Source organism: Diadema setosum, chromosome 1 (assembly GCF_964275005.1).
Source record: "Diadema setosum chromosome 1, eeDiaSeto1, whole genome shotgun sequence".
NCBI lineage: Eukaryota > Metazoa > Echinodermata > Echinoidea > Diadematoida > Diadematidae > Diadema > Diadema setosum.
Window position 1 is genome coordinate 8,312,836 of NC_092685.1, and position 15,250 is coordinate 8,328,085.

Below are 15,250 nucleotides of genomic sequence, written 5' to 3' on the forward strand. Positions count from 1 at the left end.
AGTTGTTGGCATTGCTCATTATGAATGCCTAGCGTGACTCTGAGAGACTGAGTCTGAGTGTGTTGTGTGAAAACAAACACTGAAACTGTCTGTAAATTTGAATTAAAAAATTAGTCTTTTGACTATTAGTGTAGATCCATAGACCATACATCCAAGGATGTGGATTCTTGCACCTCCCACTGCCTGGCCCTGCCGTATAAAGTGTTCAGATTTTCTTAATGACCCCAAGTAACGTTGAACCAGCATAGCTATCAAATATAGCTATCAAATTTAGGTAGATTTAACGTTTTGAATCTATATTTTAATAATGCTTTGATAGTTGTTAAAGTATTCTGCTTATGTCAGTAATATGTCCATTTATTAATTCATGTTTTTTTTTCTTTTGAGACAGTTCATTTAGTGCTGGCTGGGGGGGGGGGGAAAAAAATCCTCACCTAAATATTAAACTTGACACGGGGACGAGAGATAAATCTAATCCTGCTTCTCTCACTGGAAATCTCTCTGACCTTTTAGTTGCAGTTGTATTACTCATCTAAAGTAAACTTAGTATCATAATTAAGTGAATTAAATGAAATTAATTAGCCAATCGTGGTCTGCCTTTGTTTTCTGCAAAAAGTATGATAAACAATTTACATGAGGTGTGTTTCTGTAAACTGTGCCTTTTCTTATTGACCTAGAAAGATCAATTATAACATGGAAATAGTGTAAAGGTGAATTTATAACTGATAGGGTCTAGTCTAAAATTAGTTAACTTTGTCTTTGTATGTAGTATGCAATTTATGTGAAACAGTGTCCTTTAATACAACTTCATTTGCAGGACCCTTAGAACAAATTTGTATAGAAATTTCTACAATGAAATGATTAAAAATAAAGACATACATTCATTTACTAGGCAGGCTTTCCTCTGACCTGCTGAAGAAACAGAATGAAAAATATCGCCACTACTATATCTTTTGAACTAATAAATGAGGATGATGTTGTATGCAAACATTCTAATAATTTGTTTTAAAAATGTGGTGTTTTTCCTTGTAAATGTAACAGATGAGAGTAATCATGCCTAATTAGCACTGGCTCCACCATCACCATCAATTGCTTGGAATATGCAAGCAGTCAATTATTGTTGCTTAGAGTGATACTTTTGACTGCTGGTGAAAAAACAACAACACACATTCGGATTATTCATAATATTTTTTTTTTCACTCTGTTGCAGGTGGAGTGATGTGGACTGCTGAAAAATGGATGATGAAGATGTTATTAAAGTGGCATGTCAACTCAACATAGATCCATTTCAGATTCAGCAGAATCTTGACAGAGAGAGTTTCACAGTTGTGGTAAAGATCGGTTAATCCTACTCTCACTCATTAGTGCAGTGTACCTGCAGTTATATACTAAATCTGCCCCAATATCTGATTCTTTCATAAATGCAACTCACTGTGGAAATAACAAGTCTTTCCTTGCAATTTGTCACACAGATATATTGTTCTATGATGAGTGAAAGCTTTTAATTACAAGAAAGATCAATAGTGATTCTAACCCTCTGACACCTGTTCCACATAAGAGGTGTTTACAGGCCACTTTCTAACATTTATCCTCCCAAGTGAATGTTTTTAATGTTGATCAAAATATTCCCAGACTAATTTTTACAGGATTAATTTGTAGGGTGTTATTATCCATGTTAAATGTCATCTTCGCACATGTCTGGAAATACATGTGTACCTGAATTCTAATTTTTGTATTTCATATTTTGACATGTCTGATTTGTGTTCTAGAAACATATCTAAGATATTATGATTTTCCAAAAGGAAAGTTATTGTCACATAATATAGTGTAAAGAAATAAATGGCTGAAAGTCTCGATGTTCACAGGTTCATGAGAAATGGCTCAGCCATGTTCAGAGTAAAGGCACTCTACCATCGGCCGAGTCTGGAATTCCTAAATGGACGCAATCGTGCAGGAGCGCTCTCTTTGCCAGAGTAGCAAGACCATGGCTCAAACTCAAAGTCACCAGAGTCGACCTGCCAGCTCATGGAATATCTAAGTGAGATTTGCATTTAAGTCAATGCATATCCTACTCCCTCTTTCACTCTTGCTCTCTATCTCTCCCTGTCTGGCTTCCCTTTAAACTCAGGTTCTTTCCTGTTTTTGTCTCATTTAAATGGATGGTATAGTTTTGGTTGAGATAGGGATTCAGATTTTAACTTTTTATGAGATAATATGAAACCACTGAAATATTAAAGAACATACAATTCAAAGAGGATTTAAATGTTTATTTGATGAAAATTTGATTTGAAATGGCTGAAATATCCAAATAAAGCAAAGTGATCCCTAGTAAAAGGTGGGTTCCACCTTTTATTAGGGATCATTTAGTTTTACTTCAAATTTGGATATATTAGTTGCTTCTGAGTTGATTATGAAAATTAATATAATGGATGGTGTACATTCAAATTTGTGGAGAAGCAACTTGCACAAATGTCAGAGACTTCATAAAATTGCAGACCCATGTGGTCTCAGCCAGTGATACATGTATGTCAGGCACTCATTACTGCAGAATTTCCCCTGTGCGTCACATCATAATGAATCAAGGTATTCAATTTCTCTCTTCAGCTTACCTCAGATCCCAGGGGAGCGTGTAATGAAGTCTGATGTAGATTTCATGGAGTACATGGATGCTGTTGCCATGGAAATCTACCAGTCTGGATGGGAGGGGGCTTATCGAGGGCACCCATGCACTCTCAACCGGTTTCACAATTCACTCTCTGAAGCGGTATACTATGAATCCTTGCATTTCCATTTCAGTCTTGCTGCATTCTAAATCAGAAGTGACATCTTTTTGGGGAAGGTCAAGAGAGTGTATTTAGAAAATAGGAAACATGACACTCACTGTAAGATGGGAAAATTATTCAAAAATTAGCATACCATAAGAGGTTTGATTATCAGTCTTGCCTCTGACTTAAAGGTAGGGGATACCTTTTACAGACCTCCCAAAATGCAGCAAAACATTAAATATGAACCTCAGGGGACTTGTTTAGGCCACTGCTGAGAAATTTGGAAGTCAACAGTTATATACAATTTGAATAATGCACAAAACTCAACTACTCAGTAGTTCTGTGTGTCAGCCACACTTTTGTTGCAGTCTTCTGTATTTTTTTATCTATAAACACAAATCTAAAAGTATAAGAGCTGATGTAATAACATATAGAGTGTGTTGCAAGAATGTATATAGAAATGTTTGTAAGTTTTGATGAACTTTCTTCACAAAATATACATGATGGACACACATGCAGTGCATGGGTCTGCAAAGGTAGCCTAGTAATGTACTGGAATTTACGGTGAGCCCCGAAAAAAAAAAATTCAATTCAAAATCTAACGGTCAATAAAAATGTACTAAATGTTACCTTCCACTTTCAATACTTTATGGGAGTTTCTAAAATGATACTCTCTTCAACATACCACTGTATTTATACAACTCTTCATTTAAGGCATGCAAATGGGATTCCCTACCTTTAAGGGTCCAAAAAGCAATGTCTGTCATGTAATATACAAAGATATAATTAGAACTCAGTGAAATAAAATTTCCACACATCCTGTACGATAGAAAGCCTTTTGCACTTTTCCTCCAGAGAAAAATGGCTGTAGGGGTGCTCCTCTGTTAGCAATATAGACATGTGATGCAGCTACTTTGCAGTATCCTAAAGGATATGTTATAAGGTAATAGTATCTTGTTTTACCTGCTATTCCTGTCCATTTCACTGAATTAGACTTCTTCTTTTTATTTTTTTGGCACAGTTGTTAAAAGAATAACCTACTGTATGGTGATTCATATTTTTCATGGTGAAGTGCAGGCCTGTAAATACTAATGATATATAGCATGTACAGACAAGTTTAATGGAAATACTATCATAAGAGTTGTCTGTTCTCTACCCTATTTGTCTTGCTTTATGCTTGCGATGCCTTCTTTCATTCAGGTGCAGTGGAAAAGCATCTCTGGCTTAGTGAGTGACTTGTACAGCTGTCCCATCATCAGTGCTGGAGGAGAGCCTGTGGGAGGAGAGTCTGTGGCAGGGAGGACTCTAAGCTGCTCTCAGCTCCCACCAAATGGTCATCATTCTAACCTGGTCCCTGTCTACTGTGCCGTCAGGACACAGGAAGCATTCTTCCTGCTGCAACCACACCACCAATACACTGTCCATGATGTCACAATGTTCAGCCCAGCCATGCTTGGCAACTCCAGTGCCAAGCCACTCTTTGTCATCTACCAAATGCTGCAGGTGGTGACCCACTGTCACCGTCTTGGAATGTCGTGTGGCAACATATCGCTCTCAGACTTTGCCATCAATGACAAACTTTGGGTGCAGTTTTGTGGTCCCAAGTTGAATGATGTGATCTCATTTTGTCAAGCTGAGGAACCAAGTCAAGTCCCCTTCAAGGATCAGAGTGATACAGGTGGTGGTAGACTGCCAGCAGAAGATGAAACCCAGTTGGCAATCCAGGATGAGACAGGGCACAAGGAAAAGAGACCCACTATGGAGTCTCTGCCAGAGATTGTCCAGAAGTGGGCCATGGGCCAGGTCAGTAACTATGATTACCTGATGATTCTCAACCGCCTGGCCAATCGCCAGATGGGAAACCCCAACCACCACCCTGTCATGCCGTGGGTCATGGACTTCACGCGACCCGACGGTGGCTACCGAGACTTCTCCAAGTCCAAGTTCAGGCTTAATAAAGGTGACGACCAGCTAGACTTCACATACGACTCTGCCCTTCAGATGCAAGCCCTCACTGAAGAAGAGACTGGTCTTGCAGCCCAGGTTCCATATCACATCTCAGATGTTCTCTCGGAGATCACTTACTACATTTACAAGGCACGCCGTACAGCCAAGTCCCTACTTTGCAGCCACGTCCGGTCAGTATGGGTGCCTAATGAGTACCCAGCCAGCATGCAGCGGCTGCAGAGTTGGACCCCTGATGAGTGCATCCCAGAGTTCTTCTCTGATGCGGACATTTTCAGGTCCATCCATGACGACCTGTCTGACCTGGAGGTGCCCAGCTGGTGTAGTGGACCTGAAGATTTTGTTGAAAAGCATCGGGCTGTCCTGGAGAGCCCTTATGTGTCAGAGAGACTGCACCGCTGGATTGACTTGACCTTTGGCCACAAGGTATTTGTATATTTTGATCGATCTGATATCAGTAGGGCTAGTATTAAATTAATCCATTCCTAAATATAAATGAGTAACAGAAAGCAATATTAGTAGAACACAGAAGTGCTGTCATCGCTAGGAGACTTCTACAGTTAATGATGCCATTATGGACAACAATATATACAAATGTTATTTCTCCCCCTTTACAATGTAAGTTGTCATTGCTAGGTTGTTACAACTTTACAGTATGTTGGTGCACAGGATATAAATCATCATTTTTTTCATTCGCTCAACAAACAAAATGTAATTCAGATTTCTATGTGATTTGATGAGAGACTTATGAGGAAAATGACATCACTTATCTCATTTGTTATAGATTTATCTAGTTTCTTTATAATTTTTATCTGTGCATCTCTGGACTTTTTTTTTCATTGTAAATTTTCTGAAAGTTGAAGGAAAGAAAAACATTATGTTCAAACCAAATTTTTTGTGACATCTGTTCAACTTTTCTTCTGTTCTTTCAAAGTTGTCTGGCCCGGCAGCAGTAAGGGCCAAGAATGTTGTCCTCTGTGTGGTCGACCAACACACTCAGCCGGCTAGTAATGGTGTGGTGCAGCTTTTCAACGTCCCGCACCCTAAGCGCTTCTCCCCATCCCCCTACATGACCCTGGCTGCCCCGACCATAGAGCGGCCCCGCACCAAATTGGATGTTGGACCCTCGGTTGTCGTGATGACCCAAGATGACGAAGCAGCCAAGCTTTCAGAACAGGAAGGGTTACCAGGCTCTGAAGGACCTGATGGCACTAGTGAACAAGAGAGGGCAGCAAATAGACATACCCTTAATGTCAAGGACAATGTTCTGGTGAGTGTATTGGATTTGCAGGAAAGTACCCTTAAAACCTGGTAGAATAGGGATACATTAGAGTGGGTACATTGTAAGTTGGCCTGGATTGGAACATCGAGAATCCCAAAAACAAATTGTGTACAGCTTACTCACTGGTCTTTATGTGAGTACACACACAACTGAAAAATCACAACTAGAGTCGACTGTCACTGATGAGCGTATGTATCGATGCACATATTTGCTGACAAGCACAGTTTGTGGTTTTCAAATGTAGCCCATTGGGCAGCAAATGAGGATGGATTCAATCGGGCCACCCATTTCTCCCCACGTTACCAGAGGCCTGTTGCATAAAACATTGAACCTGAGAAAAAAACTCTGGTAAGAACTGAAAACTGGGGTTACCATGATTCTGCAAATGTTTTCACACAGGAAAATTGTTTTAAAAGTCTACCGGAAGTTTTTTTGTTTTGTTTTGTTTTGTTTTGTTTTGTTTTGTTTTTGTTTTTTTTTCAGGTAAAAAGTTTAATGCAACAGGTCCCAGTTCGGTAACTTATTTTATTGATGGCCACAATACTGTAATATATTTGCTATTAATAATTATTGATAATGGCTCAAAGAAAGGATGTGCATCATTATGGATGCCGTGACAAAGTGCTTTGGAAAGGACTCATCCAGTATTAAGTCATGCATGGTGTGGTGGATGATTATAACTACATTTCTACTGGTGTATTATTCAGAATAAAACTTTCATAAATAATTTCACAAAAGTAAATGTACTTCTACATAAAAGTGTGTGACAAGTCTTGTTCAGTTAAAAAACAATGACTTCTGATTTATATTTTTTTTCTTCTAAAAAGAATTCTGCCGAAACTGACAGGGCAGTTGAAGCAACTGAGGTTGCCATGGAGATAAGCTTGGCTCGCAACCGATCCCAGTCCTTCAACAATGAGGGCCAGAACATATCTAGCTCAATGGTGGATGAGAGTCAGCTGAGCAAGAACCCAATCAGGAAGCTACCATTTTTCAGGTATCCTGACTTTTTGAGATGTTCATATGTCGAGGAGCACATTTCATAAAGTAGAATACTTCAAATTGAAACAGTCAGGGTCAAAGGTCAAAAGGCCAATGTACTTTATCTGATAAGAGCTGTAATCATAGTAATCATTTAAATATTGGTGAAGTACAACAAGGTCAAAAGTTCAAAGGTCAATGAACTTATACTGAAAAATACCATACAAATGTTGATGTGTACGTGAGATGTTGTTTGGCTTGAACTTGTTTTCTGTTGATTTTCTTCTTTTTTTTTTGCAAGCAAACCTGCGTGTTTGTGTATTCCCCAAAGCACAACTCCTGATGTGCTGCAAATAATGAAGTAATTCACATCAGATTTGAAAGTGTAGAAATGTGTAATGAACTTCATAAAATAATAGGAACAGTGTTAACATACCTAACAGGCATCAGACCTCATGGAAGAACAGAATCATTCTCACAATGAATCTGATATGGGCAATCCATCCAGTCTTTGATTATTCATGTATGATTTAAAGGGTGTGTACAGTTCTGGTCGAGGTGAGGATTTAGCTTTTAACGTTTTGCGAGATATTCAGAAATCACTCTATGTGATGTCAAAGAGCATGCAATTCTAAAGGGTATCAAAAGTTTATTTGATGAAAATCGGTTTTGAAATGGCTGAGATATCAAAAAACAAGGTGAAACAAAGAGATCCTAATAAAGTTGTGGCCTGTCGCCTTTTATTATTATCACTTTTTTTTGATATCTCAGCCATTTCAAAACCAATTTTCATCAAATAAACATTGAATCCTTCTTAAAATTACATGCTCTTTCATATTTCATAAGAGGTTTCTCATTATCTCACTTAGGACTGTTCAAAACATGAATCCCCACCTTAACAAGTACTGTACAGCCCCTTTAAGTTTTCTGTGTATCTTTTTTTCAATGTGAAATGGAAAATAAATAAACAGCCAAACAAAGTTTTTATTTTTTTTTTCTATGGGGGGTGGGGGAGGGGAATCTGGTTGCAGCTAAGAGCCACCTTCATGACCCAGACACATACAGATTAATCTGTCAGTTCATTTTGTGTCTAAATTGTCCTGTCCAGGGCCAAGTCAGATCAACCCATGGACTCTAGGCAAGTCAGACCAGAGCTAGCCACAATCACCCTACCTGACGGCTATGAGCCCCTTTCAGCTCTCAATCAGCTGGAATCACTCTACTCTTTTACCACCAGGGCGGGGCACAGTTTGCCTGAACAGCACAAGGTGGTGAGTTTTTCAGTGGTAGCATCCTAGGAAAATTATCTTTTTTACGTCTCCTCCGTGAAAAGTGCAAGAGGCGTGAAATTCACAAAAGTAAACACCTTGCAAGATGTTAAAACTGACACTAACTGTGCACCTTCTTGAGATCCAGTCAGATTTCCAATCAATGTTACTGGTATGTGCAATTTCAGAATTTAAACTTGTTCCATATTTGATTGACTTTAAATTGAAAGCTTTTTCTTATTAATGAGAATACAAAATATCAACCTTTGACCCTTGACCTGAATCCTTTGAAAGTGATGTGTCCCATATCTTTTGGTTGATTTAGTTGTTTTTAAATTCATTTTATATGACCATTAGAAGGAAGAAGTGAATTTAAAAAACAAACAAACACCAGACTACCTGGTAATACTTTAAGCCACTTTGAATTGTGGTAATAAAAAAAATAATTGCATACAGAGGATGGATACAAGTCTTGTGTTCAGCAGTACATTTTTGATTTATGAAGAGATACTCAATGCTGAACGTCTGTACATGAAAAGGTAATCATAGTAATGGTTTTTGTCACGCTGTGGAAATCTGTCTGATTTATGCGGTGAGTTTTGTATATTTATCAAGTGAATAACGCTGACATCCTTTGTGCTTTACAGGCAGACAACCGGGTGCAGTGGCAGCAGCTTGTTGCTAGGGATACTGTAGCTCTTGCCTGCACCATCGCAGAGCTCTTCCTCGCGCCAAAGTTGAGACTGCGACAGGTGGACGCCAGCCTAGAGTGCAGGTGTCGGCATTTGCAGAGGGTTGTGAGAACAGAATCACAGGACCTTCCAGGGTTAGTGAATTGTTCCTTGAGAGGTAACAAGGCAGGATTTTAAGGTCAAAACAAACACCAGTCACCCTTCTTGCAGACTTCAAGCCATCTGATGGACTTTGTATGCTATTTAATGACAGTGAATGATGTAAATAGTGCTATTAAATTCTGAATTACTAAATCACAAATGCTTTTAAACCCCAGTATGATTACCCAAATTGTAGCAAAAGTTAGTAAGCATCAGAAAGTTGATTCCCAGATGATGTAAATACAGTATTGCTATTAAATCCTGAATTACTAAATCACAATTAAATGCTTTTAAAACCCCAGTGTGATTACCCAAATTGTAGCAAAAGTTAGTAAGCATCAGAAAGTTTATTGTCATTGCTTTTCACAAATGCCAAAATGTTAGCTTTTGTCTGATTTATGTACAAAATGAAGCTTTGCAGAAACAATTGGAACTGTCATTTTCTTTATACAGGCATATTAGGGAGCTGATACAGGGATTGCTGAAAATTACAAAAGGAGAGGATGAAGATTATATATGTCCATGGGACTTGTCCCTGCTCTACCAGAGTGGTCAGAAAGGCCTTCCATGGTTTTCACCTAGTCTTCTACTCCAACCTCACTCCCGACTGGTGGCTTTCCCCCAGTATTTCACCCCGTTGTACCAGTTTCTCAGCGAACTGCACCGCCAGCGGTGCCAGGCTGGTGCTGAGGAACAACATCCTGTGGACCTGACCGACAGCCAGGCCATGAACATGGTCCAGCTGGCCCGGCACTGGCTGTCACGGGTCACCCATGACATCAGTGATGAAGGCAAGGACCTGCTCCTGCCATACATCCTGGGTCTCTTTGAAGACAGCAGTACAGCAGTTTATGCTGCTCTGTCGCTCTTCAGCAGGTATGCAGGCCATTTGGGACCAAAATTGGCCACCGATAGGCTGCTCGCACCACTGTCTCACCTGTTTGACTCAGAGTTCACCTCTCCAGACTATCTGCTCCTGTTCCAGCATTCCTTCCTGTCTCAGGTCATCATGTGCCTTGGCCTGAAGCCCTTCCTAGCGGAGCTTGCTGAATTTTTGACTGAGGCAACTAATGGCATGAAACAGTGCCCCATGTTTACTGATGTTGCCGGTGAGCAAACCTGTGGCCTCACTGTCATTGGACCATCCATGAGTACCACCCTGAATGAGAGAGAGAGTTTCCTGACAACAGATGGCATAGCGGTGGAGGAGGAGCTCTTTGGAAATGTTGATGGTGATGAGGGTGATGAAGAGGATGCCAACGATGAAGAAAATATAGAGGAAGACAGCAATGGTGCGAGAGAAACCCCCGCCTCTGGGAGCTCTGAAGTTCAATGTGATGAAGAGGATGAAAATTATGATTGTGGCGATAATGAACCATCAGACTCGCAAGTCAAAAAAGGGAGCGAGAGTCCATTGGATGAGCAGGTCTCATCTTTAGAAGATAAACCAAGTGACACAATATCCTCTGACAGGGAAGCAGACACTCTGTCAATTAACTCTGGAAATATGACCTCCTTATCTGACCAAGGAGATGAAGACAATGTCTCTCAACAGCTCTTACTCAAAGATAAGTCTGACAGACCCAGAGAAGAGGAAGACCAAATTTTTGGAAGCCAGAAATCAACCGATCATTTCAGAGTGTACAAGCAACAGCTGTCATCCAAACTCTACCAGATCAACACCCTCATTGGCAAGAGTCTTAGTGAAGTAGCCAGTGAGAGCATCACATGGTTGGTCCACCGGATTGGACCAGCTCTGACGGTGCGCTACATCACTCCAAAACTACTGGTAGCTCTCTCAGCTTGCTATATGGAACCCCAGCAGCTCCTGCACAGCTCTGCCAACAGTGACGGAGATGTAGATGAGATGGGTAGGTCTTATTGTCATGGCAGAAGACAAAAGACATCTTGCACATGTTATACTGATACATCAGGTGTGGGGCGCATCTTGTTAGGTCTTTATCTTGAATTGACATATCTTTTGATCCACCAGATTTCTTGTAATAGGCAACAGGTTATTTGTCATACACATATTAATACACTACACAAGCTTAAACATCCAAATTCCAATACCAAAATTCAATCTGGGAATATAAAGGGGGATATTACAGATCTGGAGAGCATACGGAATAGTGCTACTACCCCAAACAGAGTGGGGTTGCCTTTGAGTGATTTCAGTTTACCAGATTTATCAAATATATCAAACTAAAAGCTCTACCTGCATTACTCCAAAGGTAAATAGCCATTCTCAGTTGTCATGGAGAGCACTGGAATTCCTAGAAGCAATTTGCATAGAAGAATTGTCATGATTACTTTTTGAAAATGTATCTACATAGCAGCTGTATGTGTTTTTGAAAAAAATGAATAACAAACAACTAAAAGAAAATGACCATACTTTGTTGTTGTGATTGTTTCCCTTCACTTGGCAGATACATCCAGTGTCTGTAATGGAAAGAAGGCTGTGGTAGGAGACATCAATGCTCGGTCCGTTCTGAAGTGTCTGACAGATGTAGCACTACTCTTTGGAGACCAGTTCATATTTCAGCAGTATTTGCCATTTATTAAAGAGACGGTAAATCAGCTGCATTCTTCTCATGTTTGAATTCTGTCAGCAGTATGTTCTGCATGTTGTTCCTCGACCATGCTTTCATTTGGGTCTTCTCAAATACTTTTAGGTATTAAATTTGTTACTAGCGACAGAGGGCCGGACCATCTACATTTGAATATTTTCTCTCTTTACTGTATTCGTAAAGCCTTGCTTTCACTGTGCAAGTGTTTTATGAGGTAAGTCATTTGAACATCAATGAAAAGTAGATTTAGACTGGAAGTGAGGACAATAATCAACGTAATACAATCTTAGAACTTTCGTAATCTTTTTTGTAATGTTCTTCAGTTTGTCGTACATACCCATTCCATATTCTTTGTTCTTGTTTTATTTGCAGCCTGTGATTCACAGTCTATGCTGCGTGTTTGCTTAACTGTTGTGAACATAATTGAGGGTTGTTGCATTGGAAATACATTTATGTTTTGAAAACCATAACTGTGATGAGAGCTTGGATGTTATCATCAATACTGTTGGATAAGTTCTATAATCATCTTAACCTTCTGATTGACAGGTGCGTAAAGTCCAGAGAAAAGTTAGTGTCAAGCTGGAAGGTCGTCTGGTTGCTTCTGTTGTCCTACTGAGACACATTCTCCCCTTCCTGACAGACTCTGTTCTAATGGAAAAGCTTCAGGTGAGTGATGTATGCCCATAAAACATGAACTCTAAATGCCACAAAACTTTTGCTGTGCATGTATTTAGTTTTTTCTATTTCTAACCTTATAGATCTCCACTTTCTAAAGGGATTATCATAAACTTTGCTTAAAAACAGTGACTTTGCTTTAGTTGTTTTTTTTTTTTTTTGTGTGTGTGTTTGTTCCTGTTTGTGTAGTATCTTACTTTGGGTTTGTGTGAAATGAAGTGCAAGTTCTATATAAAAGGCATAAAGAGAAGGGGACACAGATGAGACAGAATATGTCAAGTAACTGAGGGGATAATGTGAAATTTTAAAGATAAGAAATATGATTATATGCCTGGTGGTATTTGCCTTCAACTGCTTTTCCTGCTTCATTAATATGCATGATTATGGTATGAATTGCAAACTTTTGACTCATAAAGGCATGCATGTGCACTTGGACCAAGAGAAAATTATTAAAATGATTTTCGAGCCATGACACGAAGCCATGTAGCAATGAATTTGAAGTATCTCACATATTTTTCTTTTGTTTTGATTTGATGAGACAATTTTTTGGTAAACTAGTCACAACAGTCTGTTGCATAATCCTCCCCTCTCCTACGCCATACTGGAATTTGTCAGTACCTCTTTGGCAAGTTTGTACATCCTCTCCTGGACATCATGTCGTGCACTGGGATCAACTTTCCCAGCGGCAGCCAGGTCCGCTCCGTCGTCTGCTTCAAGCTGGTCGACATCCTAAACGCCATCGCCCTGCGCATCGGCCGTGAGATGACGAGGGATCACATGACAGATATCCTGAAGCGCTTCTTCCTCTGCTTCAAGCTAGCCTCGGCCTCCAGTCTCTCCAGCCCCGTTAGCGGCACTCCTCCTGGTTCGTGTCTTGCTGTGTTCTCCCTCGAGTTGAAATTGATAATGTTGCTTTCCTAATTGCATGCAAATGCTGGCAAACAAAAATTTAAAGAGGAAGCAAAAGTTTTTTGTTTGTTTATTTTAAAGCATTTTTAGATTCTTACCCATTTTTTGAATATTTTTTTTTTTCTGGATTGAAGGTTTGTAGCCCAACAGAATTTTTATGGTTGTATCTCTATTTGATGCCATGTTGGCATCACACCAGCTCTGGACTATTTGTAATATTTTCCAGTGGAGAAATGAACAGGTAGTAATGCCCTTGATGGAACCAGTTTCAATGTTGTCTGATATATGTGATTACATGTGCATGTTTTTAGTAATCTCTCAAGATGTATTGGGGTGTGCATGTCAAGCAGTGCAGAATGAATGCGTGTACATTTCTCTACTTACGGACTTAAAAGTGACTTCAGACATACTGAGTACGGGTATATCTCCTGAAATCACCATTTGGGATATGAAGGCTGGGAATCTTGAAGGGAATGGCAATATTTTATATGATGTGCTGATCAACTCAATATAGAGAATAATGCTGGGCAACAAGTGGTCAAGAAGGGTTATTTGTCTTGTGTGATGGTCAGATTGCAGCCGTCAGCAGAGCCTGGCCAACAGTACAGACAGTGAGGACAAGTACCTGGTTATTGAAGTGGACAATGAAACCAATCAGATGACCATCGGATCACCATACGGCCCGACAGCTAGAGGACATTCACAAGACTCAGGTCCAGAGTTGAGCCCCACCTTCCAGGGCTTGGGTTCAGTGCCAAGACCAAGCAGTTTCGGTGAGTTTCCTCTTGCCGCCAGAAAGATTGACCAAAAAACAACTTGGAAAAAAGAAATCCTAGCACATTGCATCTCATATGTGTTTTGATAATAATCTTTATCCATGGAGCTCCTCTCTGCTCAGATGTGGAAATGGGTACCAGGGGGTCAGTCTCATTGGAATATTTACTATTACTGATACCTTGATGACAAGTGGTATACCACTTGTTTCTAACAAACAGTAGATATGGTCAAGTCATTAAGATATTATATCTGCAGTCATCACTCTGATTGTTCTTTGGAAGAGGGAAATTCCCTCAAGAGCAAGTACCATTGAAAAAACAGAAGTGCAAGTAAAGTAAAGTTTATCCGTTACCAGTGAAACAGTTTACAGTAAAATATTTGCAACATCCTGCCTGACCAGCCTCCCAATAACCTTCATACAAATTTGTACCTTTCTTTTCTGCACTTGAACAAATAATAGTGTCCATATCAGATTGTTCTTAGCAATTTATTTATGATGACTTTGTCAATATATTCAGTTCAACTAATTCAACAAGAAGGGACTGTAGTTCCTGAGTAATTGACAGATTTTATAAAGTCATTGTACCATATTGCATAGGTGATTGTGACTGGTATCACTGTTTTATGAAGTACTGTAAAAGTGAAAATGTTTGCGTTGTTGAAATTTATGTGCATTTCGCTCAACCACAAACTAGTGTGAAAATAAAAGCATGTGAATATTTTTGCTTGCCATGTATTCCAGTAGTTGATATCTTGATTCCGCAGAATTAAAAACACGCGAAACTCTTCTTACCTGGCTGAGTGCGAAAAATTGGTCGCGCAAAAATATCCACTTGTACAGTAATTCAAAACTTTAAAATTACTCTTCTTCTCCTGGAGGGTATAATTTTGATGAGAATTTTACTTTTCTGTTTGTAGTACTTTAATCTCTTTGTGGGAGTCAATTTGAACAAATCACAGAGTTTCTCTTTCCAATTGATGCAAATTTTTGTATGACATCCAGGAAGCCAGAATGATGAAAATACCTCTCTGGAGGACATGAAGTCCACCCTGCAAGACGTCTTCACCCCAGAGTTGGCCCACGCCGCCTACATACCGCTCTGTAGGCTCACAGGAAGGTGAGGGTGTACAACTGGACACATACTTTGTAGACCATCACAATCTGAAAGATAGCTCTACGAAGAAATTGTAACTGGTGCATACATATGCATGATATCATTCACAG

The 15,250-nt window shown here is 39.6% G+C and overlaps 1 protein-coding gene across 1 annotated transcript in view; it reads left to right on the plus strand.

The window, feature by feature from the left end:
- The first annotated feature begins 1,235 nt into the window (after positions 1–1,235).
- LOC140233879 (WD repeat-containing protein 81-like) overlaps positions 1,236–15,250 on the plus strand; it is a 35,674-nt gene continuing 21,659 nt past the window's right edge. Inside the window, exons 1-14 of the mRNA XM_072313969.1 lie at positions 1,236–1,331; positions 1,866–2,038; positions 2,605–2,764; positions 3,966–5,156; positions 5,665–6,000; positions 6,840–7,009; positions 8,102–8,264; positions 8,909–9,087; positions 9,548–10,965; positions 11,524–11,666; positions 12,211–12,330; positions 12,955–13,204; positions 13,821–14,021; positions 15,029–15,143. Of these exons, the coding sequence (XP_072170070.1) occupies positions 1,236–1,331; positions 1,866–2,038; positions 2,605–2,764; positions 3,966–5,156; positions 5,665–6,000; positions 6,840–7,009; positions 8,102–8,264; positions 8,909–9,087; positions 9,548–10,965; positions 11,524–11,666; positions 12,211–12,330; positions 12,955–13,204; positions 13,821–14,021; positions 15,029–15,143 (4,715 nt within the window). The remainder of the gene's footprint in view (positions 1,332–1,865; positions 2,039–2,604; positions 2,765–3,965; positions 5,157–5,664; positions 6,001–6,839; positions 7,010–8,101; positions 8,265–8,908; positions 9,088–9,547; positions 10,966–11,523; positions 11,667–12,210; positions 12,331–12,954; positions 13,205–13,820; positions 14,022–15,028; positions 15,144–15,250) is intronic.